The following is a 16,758-nucleotide window of genomic DNA, read 5'->3' on the forward strand; positions in this document are numbered from 1 at the left end:
TCAAGTACAACCGGGCGACATACTCCAAACGCTTTCAGGAACCAAACCCGTGCTCCAACTCAGAATTTGTTCTGCAGATAACTTCAGCTCCTGAACAGCACCTCACAACCCATGGGGGTACACATTTTATAATCAAAAAACCAAGCTGTGTGTATAATGATCACAATATCTATACCTACACTTGTAAAAAAAAAAAAAAAAAAAAAAAAAAAAAAAAAAAAAACTAGCCTATTTCCTCAAAGTCATAACACTCCTTGCATTCACATGGAAACCAAGTACGATATTAAAAATTTACTGAAGATTGAGGGGACAGTAAAGCCTCACTGAGATGAAGCACTCGTTTCAAATGACAAACTCTCCTCCATTAATATTTAATTTTTAGCTACAACTAAAAAATACTCAGTTTTCCAACACTTCTGTTGTGTGCTGTAAGCGAGCAATTCCTCAAAAAATCCCCGCTGCCTGTTGCAAGTGCCAATGATCCAGCAATTATAAGCATTTTTGAACACCTAATCAAAACAATGCAAGCTGTATAAATGCATTATTTATTCTGTTCTGCAAACAGAAATTCGTAAGAGTGCTACTTCTGAAAACAATGCCATTTTATACATATATCTAAAAGCTATATCAAAACTCATGAAACGCATTTTTTCACTGTCACTTTGCATGCCAATTGCCCTCTATTACTACTTAAAGGGGTATCAGGCTTGCACGCTTAAACCAAATCCAAGCATTGTACACAGCTAGCACCAGGTACTTGTATGTAAACCTGGATAAGACTGAAAACAAGGCAGCAAACCACATTTATTATTTTGGGCACTGGAAACACTTCTGAAAACTGTAAAGTATGATCCAGCAAAGATGGCAGACTCAGTCTAGAAAGCTTCAAGAGCATTTTTTAAATTATTTCAGACAGGAAGCTACTGAGGGTTACATGACAAAAAAAAAAAAAAAAAGCTTTTTATAAACTAAGAAAAAAAAAGTATTTTGTTGCTGTTTTTTTTGTAAGAAACTAAATTATTGTTCCAGGTCTGAGTGAAAAGACAGAGGGAGGAAAGTTTTTAAGCAGATAAACAAACCGCTAGCACAGTACATGAAATTTGCTGATATTCAAGTTAACCCTGTAGATGCTCACCCACTTCACTTCTACATTTCTTTTATTATTCTTGATACTTCACATCTTCTTATACCAATTCAGGTGCCATAAGTGACCCAGCTGTATAGGACTGAAGACGCAAAGACACTTCCCCAAGGAAATTTTATGTGCTTTTTTACGATGTGACTGAAGTCATGGGAACAGGTGGCTAAAAATATCGCCCCTTTCTTTTCTATTCACTTTGACTCCAAAAAAAACACAACTTCTGGATTTCTGTACCATCTGGTTTAGCCTTGTTAGTTTAGCCTTCTGGTTTAGTCTTCTTAGACTTGGTATCCTACCGCATATACTCCAAATTCAAGCAAAATGCTCAAAGACTGAAAATCTTCAAGGTATGTGTTAACCAGAGATCTACAGGCGTTTTCATTAGGAAGTGCTAACGCCCCCAAGATTAAATTTCTCCCTACTCATTCTCTTGATTCTTGCTACAGATTCACCAGTTTACCAAAAACATGTAATACTTCTTCCCATCAGCTCAGGGAAACAGCTCGGTCTGGTCTTCCCAAGGTGCAGCACAGAGCAGCAAACGGCTCTGCCCATTTGTCTTCCCTTGCAGATCCCCTTCAGGCAGAGCAGCTTTTTGGCTGCTAGCATGATTAAAAACAGTCTTTCCATTAGGATGCCAGTGACACAAAGTAAGATAGCTGGAGCAAGAACAGAGCAGGGATTTTTTTTGTTTTGTTTTGTTTGAGGTCAACCTTATATACTGCGTTGTTTCTACTGAAACAGGAATCCTCACTGTTGGAGCAAGACAAAAGCAGCTGAACACCAAAAGGACCTGGCAGAGAGGACACCTCAGTGAGAATTAGAAGAGTTCATTGCCTATGCAGTGAATAAGAGCAGGGGTTTTCATGGGTCTGGAAGGCACCCCAAGCCCCTTGGAGCCCTGAGGGGTGGCTCTAGCAGCCAACACCAGCCACAGCCCCGCAGAGCTCTGCCAGGGAGGGAAGCCAGGCAGGTCTCCTCACCTGTGCTTTTGTACAGGGCAAGAATTCACATGAATCAGTCTTTGAGCAAGGGTACAATACTTGAATTTAAGTTGGAGACTCCCCATGTGCCACATTCCTTAAATTTTAAGTGTTTTTCTTTGCCAAATCATTCCCAAATAATTTATTAAAAATCAGTATTTGATGGACAATCACAAAGCGTGCACCCCAGATTAAACACAGCATTCCCTAAAAGCACATGTAACCTTTTAGACCAGCCCCAGCTTTCACTGCAACACTCAGGATGCATTACTCAGAAGATACATTATTTGGTGATCATCCTCCCAAGGTTTTTTCTTTTGTAGGCTCAGGCATTTAACAGACAAGAACTCCATACAAGGACTCCTAGCCATGCAGGCCATCCACAATGGCAAATAACCTACAGGTTGTTGTTTCCTTCTTTCTTTAAACCTTGTGTTCAGGGGAACCATGAAGCTGACCCGAATGCACGGGGAAAAGACAACTGCGAGCAGATCCAACCCCAAACTTGTTGTGCACTATCAACAAATGTGGCAAACGTGCCAAAGCAACCCAGCTTTCCAGTATCTGGCCCCACCTCCAGCATCTCCTGTTTCAGCAGACCGATAACAGGAAGAAAAGGCACAAACCAGAAACTAAGCTGGTCAAAGAAGTAAGAAAGCTTAACATATCACTTTTTTTTTTTTTAAATCATAATTTAACACGGAGAGCAGACACTTCCAACTCAAGTAGATCTGTAAATATTAGCACAAATGTCTCTGAAATCCAAACCCAGTTACTCTCAGAAAATGCTGGCTCTACAGGCTTAAAAAAATAAATCAAGTTTAAGGCTTACTTATATGTACCCCAAAAACACCAAAACTCATCTCCGAAAATCAATAAGCGAGTAAGTTATGCTGTGTTTGCAGTCAATGCTGGTGTCCACAAGCCAAAACAAACTACAACAGGACACTGCTGCAGTCCTTGGGGATCTGCAGGTGGGTACACAATGTAAGCCCCACCACACGGAGAGCATCTCCTCTCATCTGCTGCTCGCCACCATGCAGCCCAACACCCTGAATTTACCCCTTTGGAAAACCAGTCACACAGTCTTCGTGTCTGGAGGCAAAAAAAGTGCATTTCCCTTCTCAGTTTGCCACAAGCCTACACTGTTAAAAACATGTCCGTGGTTTCCTATTTGAATGCCTTCCAGACAGTGCGAGCCACTGCGCCTTTCCTTGCCTGGTATTTCCTCTTTGTGGAGGCAATTAAGGCCCCATTCAATCTTCCTCCTGATAAATTACAGATCGTCTTTCTCATTGGGTTTTACCTCCAGCGCTGGGCTTTAATGAAGTAAGTAAACGAGGCTGCCTCCGTCCCTCGGAGCTGCCAGCTCCTGCCACAGCCCTCTCCTCACTGATCCTCCCTTGGAGAAGACGGGATGGGATCTCTTCTGGGACGGGCTCAGCAGCCCCAAAACCACACACTGATGCTCCCATAAGGACTCTTCAAATCCATGCTAAACCCGTAAAAGTTCACCCTGCAGCCGAGCCGCCGCTGCATTAAATCCAAACCATTGCATTTCCCCACAGAAGTGGTGTTAAACTCCAGCAGGAGCTTGGTAGTTACACGTATAATCACAACGCAAACTCTGATCTAGAGCTGTCTGACAAACCTGAAGTCACGTTTAAATACATTTCTAGAAAGAGTTTTGACTGATTTCCAAGTAAAATGCCTCAACTTCACCCTGCTGTTTATTGGAGATGACACCTTCTCTCAAAGCTCAGCCATTCCCAGGTTTTTCTTCCAAAAAACCTTCAGTCTTAGATCTCCTGCCCAAAAGGAAACCCCTCAAATTAGCAAAAGGGCTTAACGCAGCCCCTCAGCTCTGGTTGCTGCCTCCAAACCATCTCAAACTCACATGCATATTTGTCCTGGATCTGTTATTTGCTCTCTGATATTTCAGTTTTTCCAAGTCTCATTGTTAAGCTCTTGCATAAAATTCAAACAGTGAATTCTGAGTGTTTTTGTGTTTGTTTTTTCTTTTTATAATGTAAAGCTGACATACTCATGATCTTTCTTCTGGACACCTGGATTAGAGAAGTCCTCATCTGCAAATTGCTCACAGTTAAATTCAAGAAGCTAAAAACACTGAAAGAACAACTGGGAGCTCCAACATCCTCAGTCTTATAGTTTTGTTAAGCAACTTCAGGTCAGTATTATTCTTCCAAAATTTAATGGAACTGAAGCCAGAACCAGTGAAAGGAAACAGCGACAGAATTGCGATGCTGAAAGATGTGTCATTAGCAGCAATTTTATTCAATTTCATAGTTAAGATAACCAGGATGAGGACAGACAAAGTATACCAAAGAATATCAAATAAGCTTTAAAACAACCCCACAGCTTGCCCCATATTTGGAAGTCTAGATGCTTACTAATGCTATGCACATGCAAAAAAAATAAATAAATAATAATCACTAACTCCTATACTGTAACTACTCATCATCCAAACTATAACCTATCAACGATTACTACAATTAAATTCACAAAGCTTATATGAACATAAAGGAAAATTACCAAAATACTGAATGTCATTTTAAAGCCACTACTTTTTTTTTTTAGCATTTAACTGTTTTCTTCTCTTATTCAGTTTATGTTCCCCTAAGTAATACTAAGTAATTTTCCTTCGCAGTTAAATAAAAATGAGCCTTTTCCGTGTAGAAAAAGAAAAAAAGAAAAACTAGAAGCCATGACTCAAGTTTATGGGGAGCTGAAAACATGAACAAAATGAAAGCTTTATCAAAAAGCACATCAAAAAGCCTTCAGCCCATATATTAAGACACAACATGGGAAGCAAAGTTTTTCAAGCTACCTTTCGGATAATGACAAAGCAGAGTGCAACAGGCCTGCTGGATGAGCTCAGCATTCCGTATCCCAGATCCACAGCCAAGCTCCAGTTACAAATAAATTTACATAACTAATCATAAGAAAAGCAACTCAAGCTAGCTGTTTGTCTCAAAATCATATTATAGTGTCTGAGAAAATGGGTGGTGAAATAAAAAAGTCCTTTGCAGGGCCCAAAATTTAGAGAAAAAAATTGATTTTACACAGTCAAAGCTTCCGCATGTGCCATCTCTACTCCAAGATGTGCTGACGAGGTTAGAGAATGCTTGCTGCAGGCACAAAGATGATGCGATAGCACGACAAGGAGATTGGAAACAACTCCAAAATCCTGCCCTCCCATCTCCATTTTCTTCATCTGCGTCAAAAGGATGCTATTTCTAAATTTTGGAGATGGATGAGGAGGCAATTCTCATCTTCACTGTAAGAAAAAAAAAGTAAATTAATGAGGCATTTCAAATTTGTTAGCACCAAATAAAAATTGGAGTTGTGTATGTGTAAACTCTTGTTTTGTAGTTTCAAAAATTGAATCAAAATCCAAAGTTAATAGAGTTTCCAAAATGCAATATAGGGTTTTGCTCACTCATCTTCAACTCCTAGTAGACGTGCCCTGTGTTTTACAGATTGCGATTCTTAACAGAAATTACATAAAAAACAGACACTGCTGAACTGGATCAAGCTGATAGCCTGCTCTGAAAGGCAGCAATCTTAAAATGCTTTCAGTAACAGGTACAACCAGTTTTGCCCCATTCCTGTCACATGCTATCTGCTGTGGTTGAATAGATAAGCTCTACTCTAGGGAAGGACAAACCAGAGCAGGGCGAACAGGGAATTCCTATCTAGATTAGTGTAAAATGGGTCAGTAGGAGCTGAATGGAGTCATCCATCCCTGAACACAGCTCCTTGGAGTGTTTTGTCTTTCACTGAGACTTGAAGGCAACTTCTAACAACCAGGAACCAAAGAGGGGTCAGGTGTGCAAAGACTGCTCATGTCCTGCCACAGGTGAGGGGAGGTAGGCAAAGGGACCAACACCTTAATTAAAAGCCTCTCCCTCAACTTCAGCAAGCATGGTTTCAGCAGTTGGCACTCTTTCCCCAGAGAAGCTGCCTGTTCTTTGAGCTGGGCCAGTTTGACTGCTTGAGACCATTTCCTGACACAGGTGTGTCTGAAGCATTTGCCAGAAGAGAACTACCAAAAAAAAAAAAAGAAAAAAAAAAAAAAGAAAAACACACAGATGCACAGCTTGTTTGCTGCAGCACAGCACCATAAAACCATCGGAGAGAGCAGTCAGCGAGTGCTGAGTTCAGTGGGCAGAAACCACTGGTGGAAGCACAAAGAGTGGCTTTAAGCAGCTGGCTCCCGAACAAGGTCTGCTGCCAGCCGGACGGCGGTGTTGGGCTGCAGCCTGAAAAGACCTGAAAAGATTACAAAACCACGGAGTGCGCCGGCTCACGCGCCCCTCTGTTCACTGCTTGGCTGCCCCACACTCGACGAAAGACCAGCAGTTGACCAGAGCGTTGGCTTCGCTTGGAAAGCCTCTTAAATCAGCACAACCCACACTTACCCGCTAATAGGAAGCCCTCAAGAGCAGACCAAGTTCTCCTGAACTTGCTGGAAAGACCAGCGTGAAAACACAGGGGCCAGAAGCCCTGCTTCTCAGCTGAAGAAGCCACAGCGCTCGCAGCGTTGTTACACCGGGAGCTAAACCCTGCTTTATGTGCATGCATACTGACTGGCTGCTGTCTGATTCGATCGTCTTGAACACTAGTCCCATTTAGCTTCTTCCTCTTTTATACGCCTCAGAAGGAGAAGTGGGTACTTTTGGGAACTGGGTGCATCTTCAGATCACAACATTTAAGAATCAGTTTTCCAGAGGTTTTCTTTTTTACTCAAAATGAATAAAAACAAAGGCATATACTTAAATTCCAGAACTGGTATCACATGACAATTGAAGGCAGACAACTGACTTACTCAGACCTGAAAACCAAAGTTATGCACTGGGCATTACTGGTTCGTACTCTCCTGTGGTTCAAAAGGATTAGAAAATGTCATTTCAACACATCAGCTGTAGGTATTTCTGAGGGAAAGTCAGGTTCCAGACCAAGTTTTGAGAACAAGGGCTCTTCAGACAGACCACCTTCTGTTTAAATAATAATAATAATAATAATAAACCTGAACAAAACTTTGACTTCTCGAGGGCCCTGTGTCTCAGAACTACTCCAGGTTCACGCCTGTTACCAACACTGCTCTTGGCAATGCTCAGCCTGGCAGCGATTTTTGTAAACTCTCAGCACAGGAGCATGCTCTAACAGTTAACTGAGCCTACAGAAAGTCGTTCATTATTTTTTTCAATTTGCTTTACTTTTAATCTTCTTACACCACAGGATTTTTTTCAAAATCCCCCGAATTTAAATCCAATAACACCCAGCTCTAGACTTATGTGTTAAAACCACACAGGATAGATCACCTAACAACTTCAGCAAATGCATTACCATAGATAAACCCTTTTTATTTCCTTTTATCGGGGGCAGCCTAGAACTCTCTCTCTTCTTTGTCTGGATATACAATATCTGTAAGCAACTACTGCTTCAGTACAGCCGATAAGCGTGACGTATGTACACATACCTGTGCACATGGTGATTTTAATGTCCTACACGAGATATGCAAATATATGTAGGAATGTGGAAGGTGTGACAGATGTCAAAATTACACTCATTCAAGGATCAAGTCCATAAACTAAGTCTAGCGATACCACCTTCAAAATAAACAACCAACAGCTTGGAGACGCATCTCCACCCAGAACTGGTGAACCAACCAAACCGTGGACCAGGCTCTGTCCTTGGAGCTCCAAAAGCAGCCTGGAGAAAGCCCTGGGCAGCCTTGGCTGAACCTCCACAGCAGGCCCTGCTTTGACCTGAGGGTCTCTGTGGCCCTAATTTCTTGTTCCTTTCTCCTTACACAACAAGCTTGCGTTAATTATTTTACAGAGCCACCGAAAAATGATGGCGTCCCAACAAACAGCTGCCATTTCACCAAGCAGTTAGGTGAAATAACTGTGCTCTGAAGCTACTGTGCCAAGCTTTCCGCATTAAAAGGACTGCCAATTAACAAAATCATCATACCTTTTCTTCACACAACTTACAAGCTGTTTATCCTTTACCGTTTTAAACACGTGCCAAGAGAAAGTCATGAAAAGCCGCCGTGAAGTTGACCTCTACTTCTCGTAAATTTGTCATATAACTGAGAATACCTCTTAATTAAAACAGATTAAGAAAGATCACTTGCATCTGTCACGCAAACAGCTTGTTTGGAAGGTGTTTGGATAAAAAAAATACCAAGATCTTGTCACCTCCCTCATATTTTTCATACGTGCTCTATGAAAAGTACCATAGCTATCACTTCTTTCCCCAGAAAACACATCTGAAGAGAACGCAAGCCTCGCAATTGTCTGCTGCTCATTAATCATAAACAAAAGGCAAACGGGGGAGTGAGGGAGAAGCTCCTTTTTTCCTCCTCTAATTTGTCCATTTGACTGCCAATGCACCAGAAGCCATAATGCTTGCCCTGCCTCTCCCATTCACGCAGCCTCCTATTGCGACACAGCAGAATTTTAAATAGCAAGTTCAAAAGGGATCCTTCAACAAACAGAAAATCTTGGCCAGAGGACTTCGGGAATAGAAACAAAAGGAAGAACTGAAATTCTGTCACGAAGGCGAAAGAAAAGCTTCCTTCAATTTCCCATGTTGCAAAAGTAATTTCTGAACCTCTGCTTAAAAACGAAATAATGAAGAAACAAATATTTTGGGTCTTCATTTAAAAAGACAGAAAAAAAGAAAGGCCTGCAAACATTACTCAGTTTTTAGAAGAGCTGTCAGGCAATGTAATTCTTGTGGACTGACTTTCTGAGGACCTCCTTGTATGATATCAATATCTTAATAACTCGGTTTCAGTCTGCTGGTCTAAGAGCCTTGCTCATGAACACATACCTACAGCTGCAAGCAGAACAGGCACGACAGATCTGGGCAACCTCAATGTGCTAACTAAAGGAAATGTTCATTTATAAACCACGGTTGTTCACTCAAATTCATAAAGACAGTGACTGTCTGTTATATTTCCAGGGGAAGAGATTAAGTGGAAAAATAACTACTCAAGAGGATGACAATATCACAAATTCTTGGCCAATGGATCTCCTAACCTCCGTATGTATGATTCACTTGAGTGGAAGAAGCAACATACTAAGCAACTATGACATTGCTGTAGCGTCACTGAGGAACATTTCCTTTATAGATGCATAAATATTAGTCTGCCTGTAATTTTAGAAAGGAATTCTTCATGTGTAATACAGCAAGGTTTTTAATTTTGTTCCTGCCTCCCCTCTTCCTTATACCACTCTGTCTGAAAACACGTATATATCTTTTGCTGCTTTCTAAAGCTTCTGTTAAAATGGCAGGGAAAATGTTTCATTTCAGAGATGAGATCTCACGGGAATCTAATTCAAACATCAAAATTTCACACTTTAGTACACAAAGACAATTCAAGTGCAGTAAATGCACGCATGCAATTCCTATTATGACATATTTTAGTGTTATAAAAGCAGTCAGTCGTTCGAAACGTCGGTCTTCGGAGTATCAAGGCTAAGGAATGCCCAGTCACAAGAAGACCAGATGTGAAAACCTACCCCACTGCCACCCGTTAAAAAAAGGGAAAGACGCAAAGCCTCGAACGTTCGCATGAAATGCCAGAACAAGATGGAAAGCTCCTGCGCGAACACCAGGGCTCATTTAAACAACTGTTTCAAGGCAAAGGACGCCTCTGGAAACTCCGGATGCCGCTCAAGCAAGCACCACCGCAAGGCTGGGGTCGTACACGTCTCTGAAGGCAGGCTCTGCGTGGAATGGTGTTGATGCAACATCCGTGCCCGTTTTCTTGCGAGCACTTTTACAGTACATGCACTTTCATCCACCTATGTATGTGTAAGGCCAGGGCTAGAGAGACGCATCTGACCACGGAGGGATGGGCATTTCTATCTGAAGAAAAATGGTAAAGCTTTTTATTTTATTTCACTTTATTTGTGCTTCAGCTAAGCACCCAAACCAGAAATTTCCTTCTACTACACGCAGGCAGCGCACAGTCGCTTTATCAAGCCGATAAACCCCAGGCGAGTTTGATATCTGGAAGCCGTGAAGCCCCAGCCCCCTCACACCCCCTCGCTCCCAGCGCCGGCAGGGTGACGCCCCGGGGCAAGAGAGGGGCTTTTTGGGGGACAAAGCCGTGTCCCCACGAGGTCCCCCCCGGACAAGCCTCCCTGCCGGGGGGTGAACACCCAGCTTCAGCCTCCGGTTTTTGGATAAAAGGAGCTCCTCCGGCACCCTCCTGTCAGGCTGGGACCCCAACACCTCCACCTCAGGGAGGAGGAGGGTAGCGGGGGGGGGGGGAGCCCTGCCCGCCGCACCGGGGGGCTGAGCGGAGGAACCGGGGGAAGGGGGCGGAGGGGAAGGGGAGGCAGCGGAGCCGCCCCCGGGGAGCCGAGGGGGCTCCGGGCAGGGCCGGGGTCCGGCGGCGCTCCCCGGCCGCCGCTCGCCTGCCGGCGCCTCGGTGCTGCACTGCAGCGGCGCCATCTTCTCGCCGCCGCGCAGCCCCAGCCCCCGCCCGCCCCGCCGCAGGGAGACCCGCCCCGCGGGGGCCGGGGGGAGCAGGCGGGGGGCGCGGCGACCCCTCCCCACGCACCCCAACCCCAGCCCCTTCCCCAAACCCATCCCCGTGCCGGGGCCAGCCCGGCGGGCAGCTCCCCACCACCACCACCACCAACCCGCACACCTGCGGGGGTGTGCGCTGCTCTGCGCTGCCCTGCCCTGCCCTGCCCTCCCCCGCAGCCCCTGCCGTGCCGGGGGAGGAGGGCTGGGGGAAGGCACCGCCCGCAGCGCGGCCCCGCAAAGTTTGCCGAGGAAACCCTCGGGGGAAGGGACGGGGGGGGGCGCACCCGGTCCTCCCCCGCCCGCCGGGGGCGGCACCGCCGCCGCCCGTCCCCGCGGAGACCCCGGCGGGCGGCCGAAGTTAGCGGCGGCCCCGTCCCCATCCCCATCCCCGTCCCCATTGTTCGGGGGATGGAGCCCCCACCGCCTCGCCCCCCGCCCCGCAAGCGCCGGCGACCCCCGCCCGCCCGCCCCGCCGCAGGGGCGGCTCCGGGCAGACAAAGCCCCGGGGAGGCGCAGGCGGGCGGCGGGGAGGGAGGGCAGCCCCCGCTCGGCAGCCCCCGCTCGGCCGCCCCCCGCCCCGCTTACCTCTACGGCCCGGGCGGCGGCGGCGGCGGCCAGCAGCAGGAGGGCGGCGTGGGGCAGCATCGCGGCGGCCGGCAGGGGGGGAAGGAGGCAGGGCGGCCGGCCGGCGGGGCGCGCTGGGCTCCGGCTGTAAATCCGCGGCGCCGCTGCCGGGGAGAGCGACTGAGCTGCGGCGGCACCAGCCGAGCGCCGCGGCGGGGCCGGTCAGCTGATGGCCCGGACCGCCCCCGAGCGGGCGGCGCGGCTCGGCACGGCCCGGCCCGGCCCGGCACGGCCCGCCCCGCCCCGCGGAGACCCCTAGCGGCGGCTGCCGGGCGGCGCAGGGCCGGCCCCGCGGCACCCGGAGCTCGGGGCATGGCCGCGGGTGCGGGGCCGCGGGCTCCGCCGCGTCGCCGCGGGGAGTGCGCTCAGGCCTCAGCGCCCACCTAAAGACGGGTGTGGAGAAAGGCTGAAGTCACAGAGGCATTGGGGTTGGGAAAGCCCTCCAAGGCCATCTGGGCCAGCCATGCCCTACCACTAACGTCACCCACTCACCCATGTCCCCAAGCACCACGTCCAGCCTCTCCTTGAACACCCCCAGGGACGGTGACTCCACCACCTCCCTGGGCAACCCGTCCCAGTGCCTGGCTGCTCCCTCTGAGGAGAAATGTCTCCTCATTTCCAACCTCAACCTCCCCTGGCGCAGCTTGAGGCCATTCCCTCTAGTCCTGTCACCAGCTATCTCTGAAAAGAGTCCGACCCCCAGCTCCCCACAGCTTTGAAGGGTATTTAACAGCTTCCAAATTCTGCCTTTTCTCCTAGCTGTATACCCGCTGAGGTCTTAGTCATTACCCACACTGAGGTGGCAAATAAACACCAAACAGAGCCCATACCCAAAACACCAGAGCACGTGCTTCAGGCCTAAATCTGCTGATCCGCCTGGGGAGGCAGCAGTGACCACTGCAGCATTGCTTTGCTCACTGCTAATTGCAAGATGAATGTGAAATCTGGGAGTAAAATTGAGAAAAAAAAATGCATGCAGGAGAACTGACAGAACTGGGGTCTATGATGGCTGAACAGGGAAAAAATGAAAATTTAGGGTCTTTTCAGATGGCTTATAATCAAGAGGCCAAAGCAAACTTACTTTCTCATTTTCTCAATTGTATGGTAATAATTGCTACAGTAAACCCGTAAGGAGAGCTAACAATGGGTGTTAGTGGAGTTGTAGGCTGCTATCCCAATCAAAATTCAGTTTGATACAACCTGACCCGTCCCATCTGAACTGCTGACACCATGGCAGCCTCTCTGCTCTCACCAAGGCCCCCACGACCACAACCCACAGACCCACCGCATCTCCCCAGCATGCAGCTTGGTGGCAGAAGCCTGGCCTGCATTGTCCTCAGCGCTGTTCTCGTGCCCATGTTCTTTTCAAGTCAAAACTGAAATTCACTGAGGCTCAGTCCAGGCTTCATCCAGATGTAAAGGGATGTTTATGGGGTGAGACAGAACTGGACTGTGGGGTCAGGCAGGCTGCAATGTACAGGAAGACACCTTAACACCACAGCCTTTCACCCCCATAGTCAGGCTCTTCATTTAGAAGACCATTCTCATGCAAATATGAATCTTCTAATGCAAATGAATGAACTGACAGTGTACTAAGGCTTTGGGGAATTGCTTGAGTCACACTTGGTGAATTTGAGAGATCTCTGACAGGCAGATAACAGATAAGGCCCCTCCCTTCCCCCAACATACAGATGAGAAGTATATCCAAAAAGTGTAATTAGTAGGTGCTTTTAGAAAATACACCCGTGACACAACACAACTTGTAAATTAAAATTTGTCAAACAGCAACAATGGCAGGCTTAGCTGTAATAATTTAATACTGTTATCTGCTTGTTAGGATAACGATCACATGGCTTTGAGGGGTTACGGGAGGATTTGCTATGCACATGTCGCAAACCAGTTGGCTTCTAAACTCAGCCATTGGAAAGGCAGTGCAATGGCTGCAAATAAGCAACATCCTCCTAAAGCTGATGGAGGTCGTTCAAAAACAATTCTTCCCAGAAACAATGGAGGCAATCAGAAGGATTGCAAGTTCTGAAAAAAAAAAAAAAAAAAAAAAAAAAAAAGCTTCCAGATGGATAGAAGACCAAAATAGATTTGTGTAACCCTTTTATTATAAGTTGGCTTGGTAGTTCTTTGCAAACACTTCTTCCCAGTGCTGAAAACGAACAGTATTTCAACTGCTGGTTTACTGGATCAGCCAAGCCCTCTTCCTTCCTCATGGATGTCCTCTGTCAGGATATGTATAGAAGGTCCAGTTGTGGTGGTTTTACCTTGTTGGGCTGCTAAGCTCCACCACAACTGTGCTCTCACTCCCCCTCCACAGAAGAAGAGGGGCAGAAGAAAGTATGCTAGAAAGAAAAAAAAGGCTCACTGGTTGAGATAAGGATAATTTAATTAAAATGAAAATGAAGAAGGAAAAAACAAGCAAAGGCTGTGTGGAAGCACAGGGAGAAAAAAATATTCTTCCCATCAACAAGTGATGTGCGACCACGGCCTGGAAGCAGGGCCCAAATACACACAGCAGGTGTTTGGAAGGACAGGCATCTTCATAATGGGAGTCCCCCTCTCCTTCCCATTTCCCACCTTTTATTTCAGTGTGACACCACATACTGTGCAATATCCCTTGGGTGGCTTTAGTCAGCTAAAATGTCCCCTCCCCACCTCTTGCCCACCCCCAACCTACTGGCTCTGGGGAGGTTTGGAGAGAGTCTGGATGCTGTGACATCTCTGCTCAACAGTAGACAAAACATTGGGGTGATACCAAGGCTGTCGTACCTACGGGAGCAGAGCACAGCACTACATGGGCTGCTGCAGGGAAAGTTAACTCCATCCCAGCCAGACACAGTACACTAATACACTTTTTCTCTTGCTTTCTCTACTTGTCTTCTTAGCACTGAGATTTGGCCTTACCAGACCTCAGAAATCATCATAAATGGAGCACTATGAAGACCACTACTGCCTCACAACAGGACAAACAATGAATATCATCTCCCTAAAGAAGAAAGCACCACAGGCTGCATCAGAGGGGTTACACTGGAATTTTATAAAAAGTTTTGAGCAAATAATTGCAAACTACATCCAGATGTGATTTCCCTTTAACTGCTGAGCAGAGTTATTCACTCTTAGTGTGATAACACTCAAAGCGATGACAAAGCTTGCATATCAAGTTTCATTTTTTGGCCACTTTTGTGCTCTGCCTCTGTATCTTTCTGTGCAAATGGTGTCTAATATTATTTTACAACTATTTATTTTTAATATATGATGTAAATGGAAACATTGTTCATCTTTACAATTCCTTATTGAACACCCATGGATCAAGTGGATCTTATCCACAAATGCTGATATTATTCTGTAAATAGACAGTAAAACACCACAGTCTGCTTCATAACTTAATGAATTAACAATGGCAAATAAGTAAATGGATATTTGATTCCACCTCTGTTTTGGTACCACACTTACCAGAGCAGCACATTGCTGGGTTGGACATACACTTTGTTACCAAAACCAGGCCGTTCTTTTGGGATGGGGGAAATAGGGAAATTTCAAAATTCTCCAACTCCCCTCCCAAAACAATAGTTAAGTGAACATGTTTGCTGAGGGAAGCAAAAATTGTACTACAAGACTTAGAACATTCTTTGATTAATTTTAAGCAATAAACTTCCGCTTGATGCTCCCATGGATCTTGTAGCAGAGAGTTTTGATGGGAGGACTCATACATAAGTCTTGAGGAGAGAGCAGCCAGCCTGTGGCATGGACACACTGCCAGACGTCTCCCAGTATGTGCAAGTTTTATAGAATACATGCAATTTGCCAATGTTCACTGAATTTCTCATCATGGAGATTTACCTCATGAACATAGACAAAATTACTGCCGTCAGTCTCAGCTGTATTTTATTCATCTTAGGATGATTCCTCAGTCAGATTCCTTTAGGATAACGCTGCAGCCAGTGCTTTCACTGAGATGATTTCTTCATTTGTTCTCAGCTCTGAGGAGAGGGCTCCAAGTTGGCAGACTTCAGTTTTGGTCCAGACTTTGATGCTGACTCACTGTCTCATTCTGGAGTCGCTTCATTTCAGTCTCCACATTTTCTTTACTGTGGATAATGCTGTTTCCCTACCTTTGTGATTCATCTAGGGAACAGAACAAAGCATGAAGTATTTCTGGGCAAACCTTGGAAGTTAAGGAGCTGAATCCTACTGAACTGGCACCTCCCGTGCTGGTCCCAGTTAAGGAGCTCTTTTGCACTCTGGAAACTACTACAGCACAAATTACTGATTTGTTTCAGACAACCCCAGCTGGAAGTTGTATTTTCTAACAGCATGGAATTAATTTTAATGGAAAACCTTTAGGTTTTATGCTGCACCTTGAACTGCTGCAGGTATAATTAATCCGCTCACTGTCACACAAGTGTCCTCTAGAGACAATCTTCCCTTTGGAGTCAGGTGGCAGCCCTGAGAAAGAGAGCCTCTAAATATTAATCCAAAATAGGAAGAGAGATTGTACCTAATCAAGCCTACACAAATACGTGCTGTTAGCAGTAACAATAGGTGCGGATATGGTTTCAAAGCCTGAACAGTTGATCCTTGTCTGAATTCTGCAAAGCACCTTCAGTTTTTGGCTTGTACAGATGCAGTACACAGTTAGGTAGCCAGTAGCCATAGCGACCTACTCAAATGCAAATGATTGTTCTGCATAGCACAGAAGTATTAGGAGTTGATGATATCTGCTGGAGCAGGTACACAATACAAATGGCAGAGCCAAGCAAATAATGAGATCACAGTCCAAAATCCCAGGAGTGCTCAGCCAAGGAAATGAAATGGAGATGTGAACAACAGTAATTGCTCCACTGATTAGGATGCTAACGTATATGGACATTGCTCTGTACCAAACAAATACGGTGTTGTTTTGGCTTCTCCCTTTGTTGACAGGAGCTGTTGTTGCTCGCTTATGGTGTCAGTAGAGAACCGATGGAGTGGCTGCTTCTTCATTTGATTCTGTTTCCCTGATTTTGTTTACACAATTACATAATGTTGCATAATGCAAATATTCCTAGCAGAATCTGGATTTAACTTTTTTTTTTTTTTTTTTTTTTTTTTTCCTACTGTATACACTGAATCTTCCCAGATATTTTTGGCCTCATGCCTTGTGTGGTCAATTTACCAGTAAAATATTGCAGGTGCTGGCTCTCTGGTGTTGTTTTTCCCCACCATCCTATATGGAAACAACTCAATACCAACACAATTCTCACAATAAACAAAAAAGTCATCCTACAATACAACAGGCATATTTATTTTCAGGCAAGTCATGTTTGGCATTGTTCATGAGAACAATAAGCATTTCTGAATGATTAAAGCAAGCCCTTGAGAGCATCTAACTCCACAGGAATTCCAGAGCAACTATGCAAATGACATTTGGCTATTCGCACCCCTACA

The 16,758-nt window shown here is 45.6% G+C and overlaps 1 protein-coding gene across 4 annotated transcripts in view; it reads right to left on the bottom strand.

The window, feature by feature from the left end:
* The window catches only part of APP (amyloid beta precursor protein), a 213,010-nt gene extending 201,526 nt beyond the window's left edge, over positions 1 to 11,484 (bottom strand). For 2 of the 4 annotated variants that reach the window (XM_038187849.2, XM_038187846.2), the window contains exon 1: positions 11,284 to 11,484. In XM_038187849.2, the coding sequence (XP_038043777.1) occupies positions 11,284 to 11,343 (60 nt within the window). In that variant the 5' untranslated portion in view covers positions 11,344 to 11,484. The remainder of the gene's footprint in view (positions 1 to 11,283) is intronic. The other 2 variants (XM_038187842.2, XM_038187834.2) reach the window with 1 other exon arrangement.
* Between the last annotated feature and the right edge of the window lie 5,274 nt (positions 11,485 to 16,758).

This window comes from Anas platyrhynchos, chromosome 1, assembly GCF_047663525.1.
Source record: "Anas platyrhynchos isolate ZD024472 breed Pekin duck chromosome 1, IASCAAS_PekinDuck_T2T, whole genome shotgun sequence".
Taxonomy (NCBI): Eukaryota; Metazoa; Chordata; class Aves; order Anseriformes; family Anatidae; genus Anas; species Anas platyrhynchos.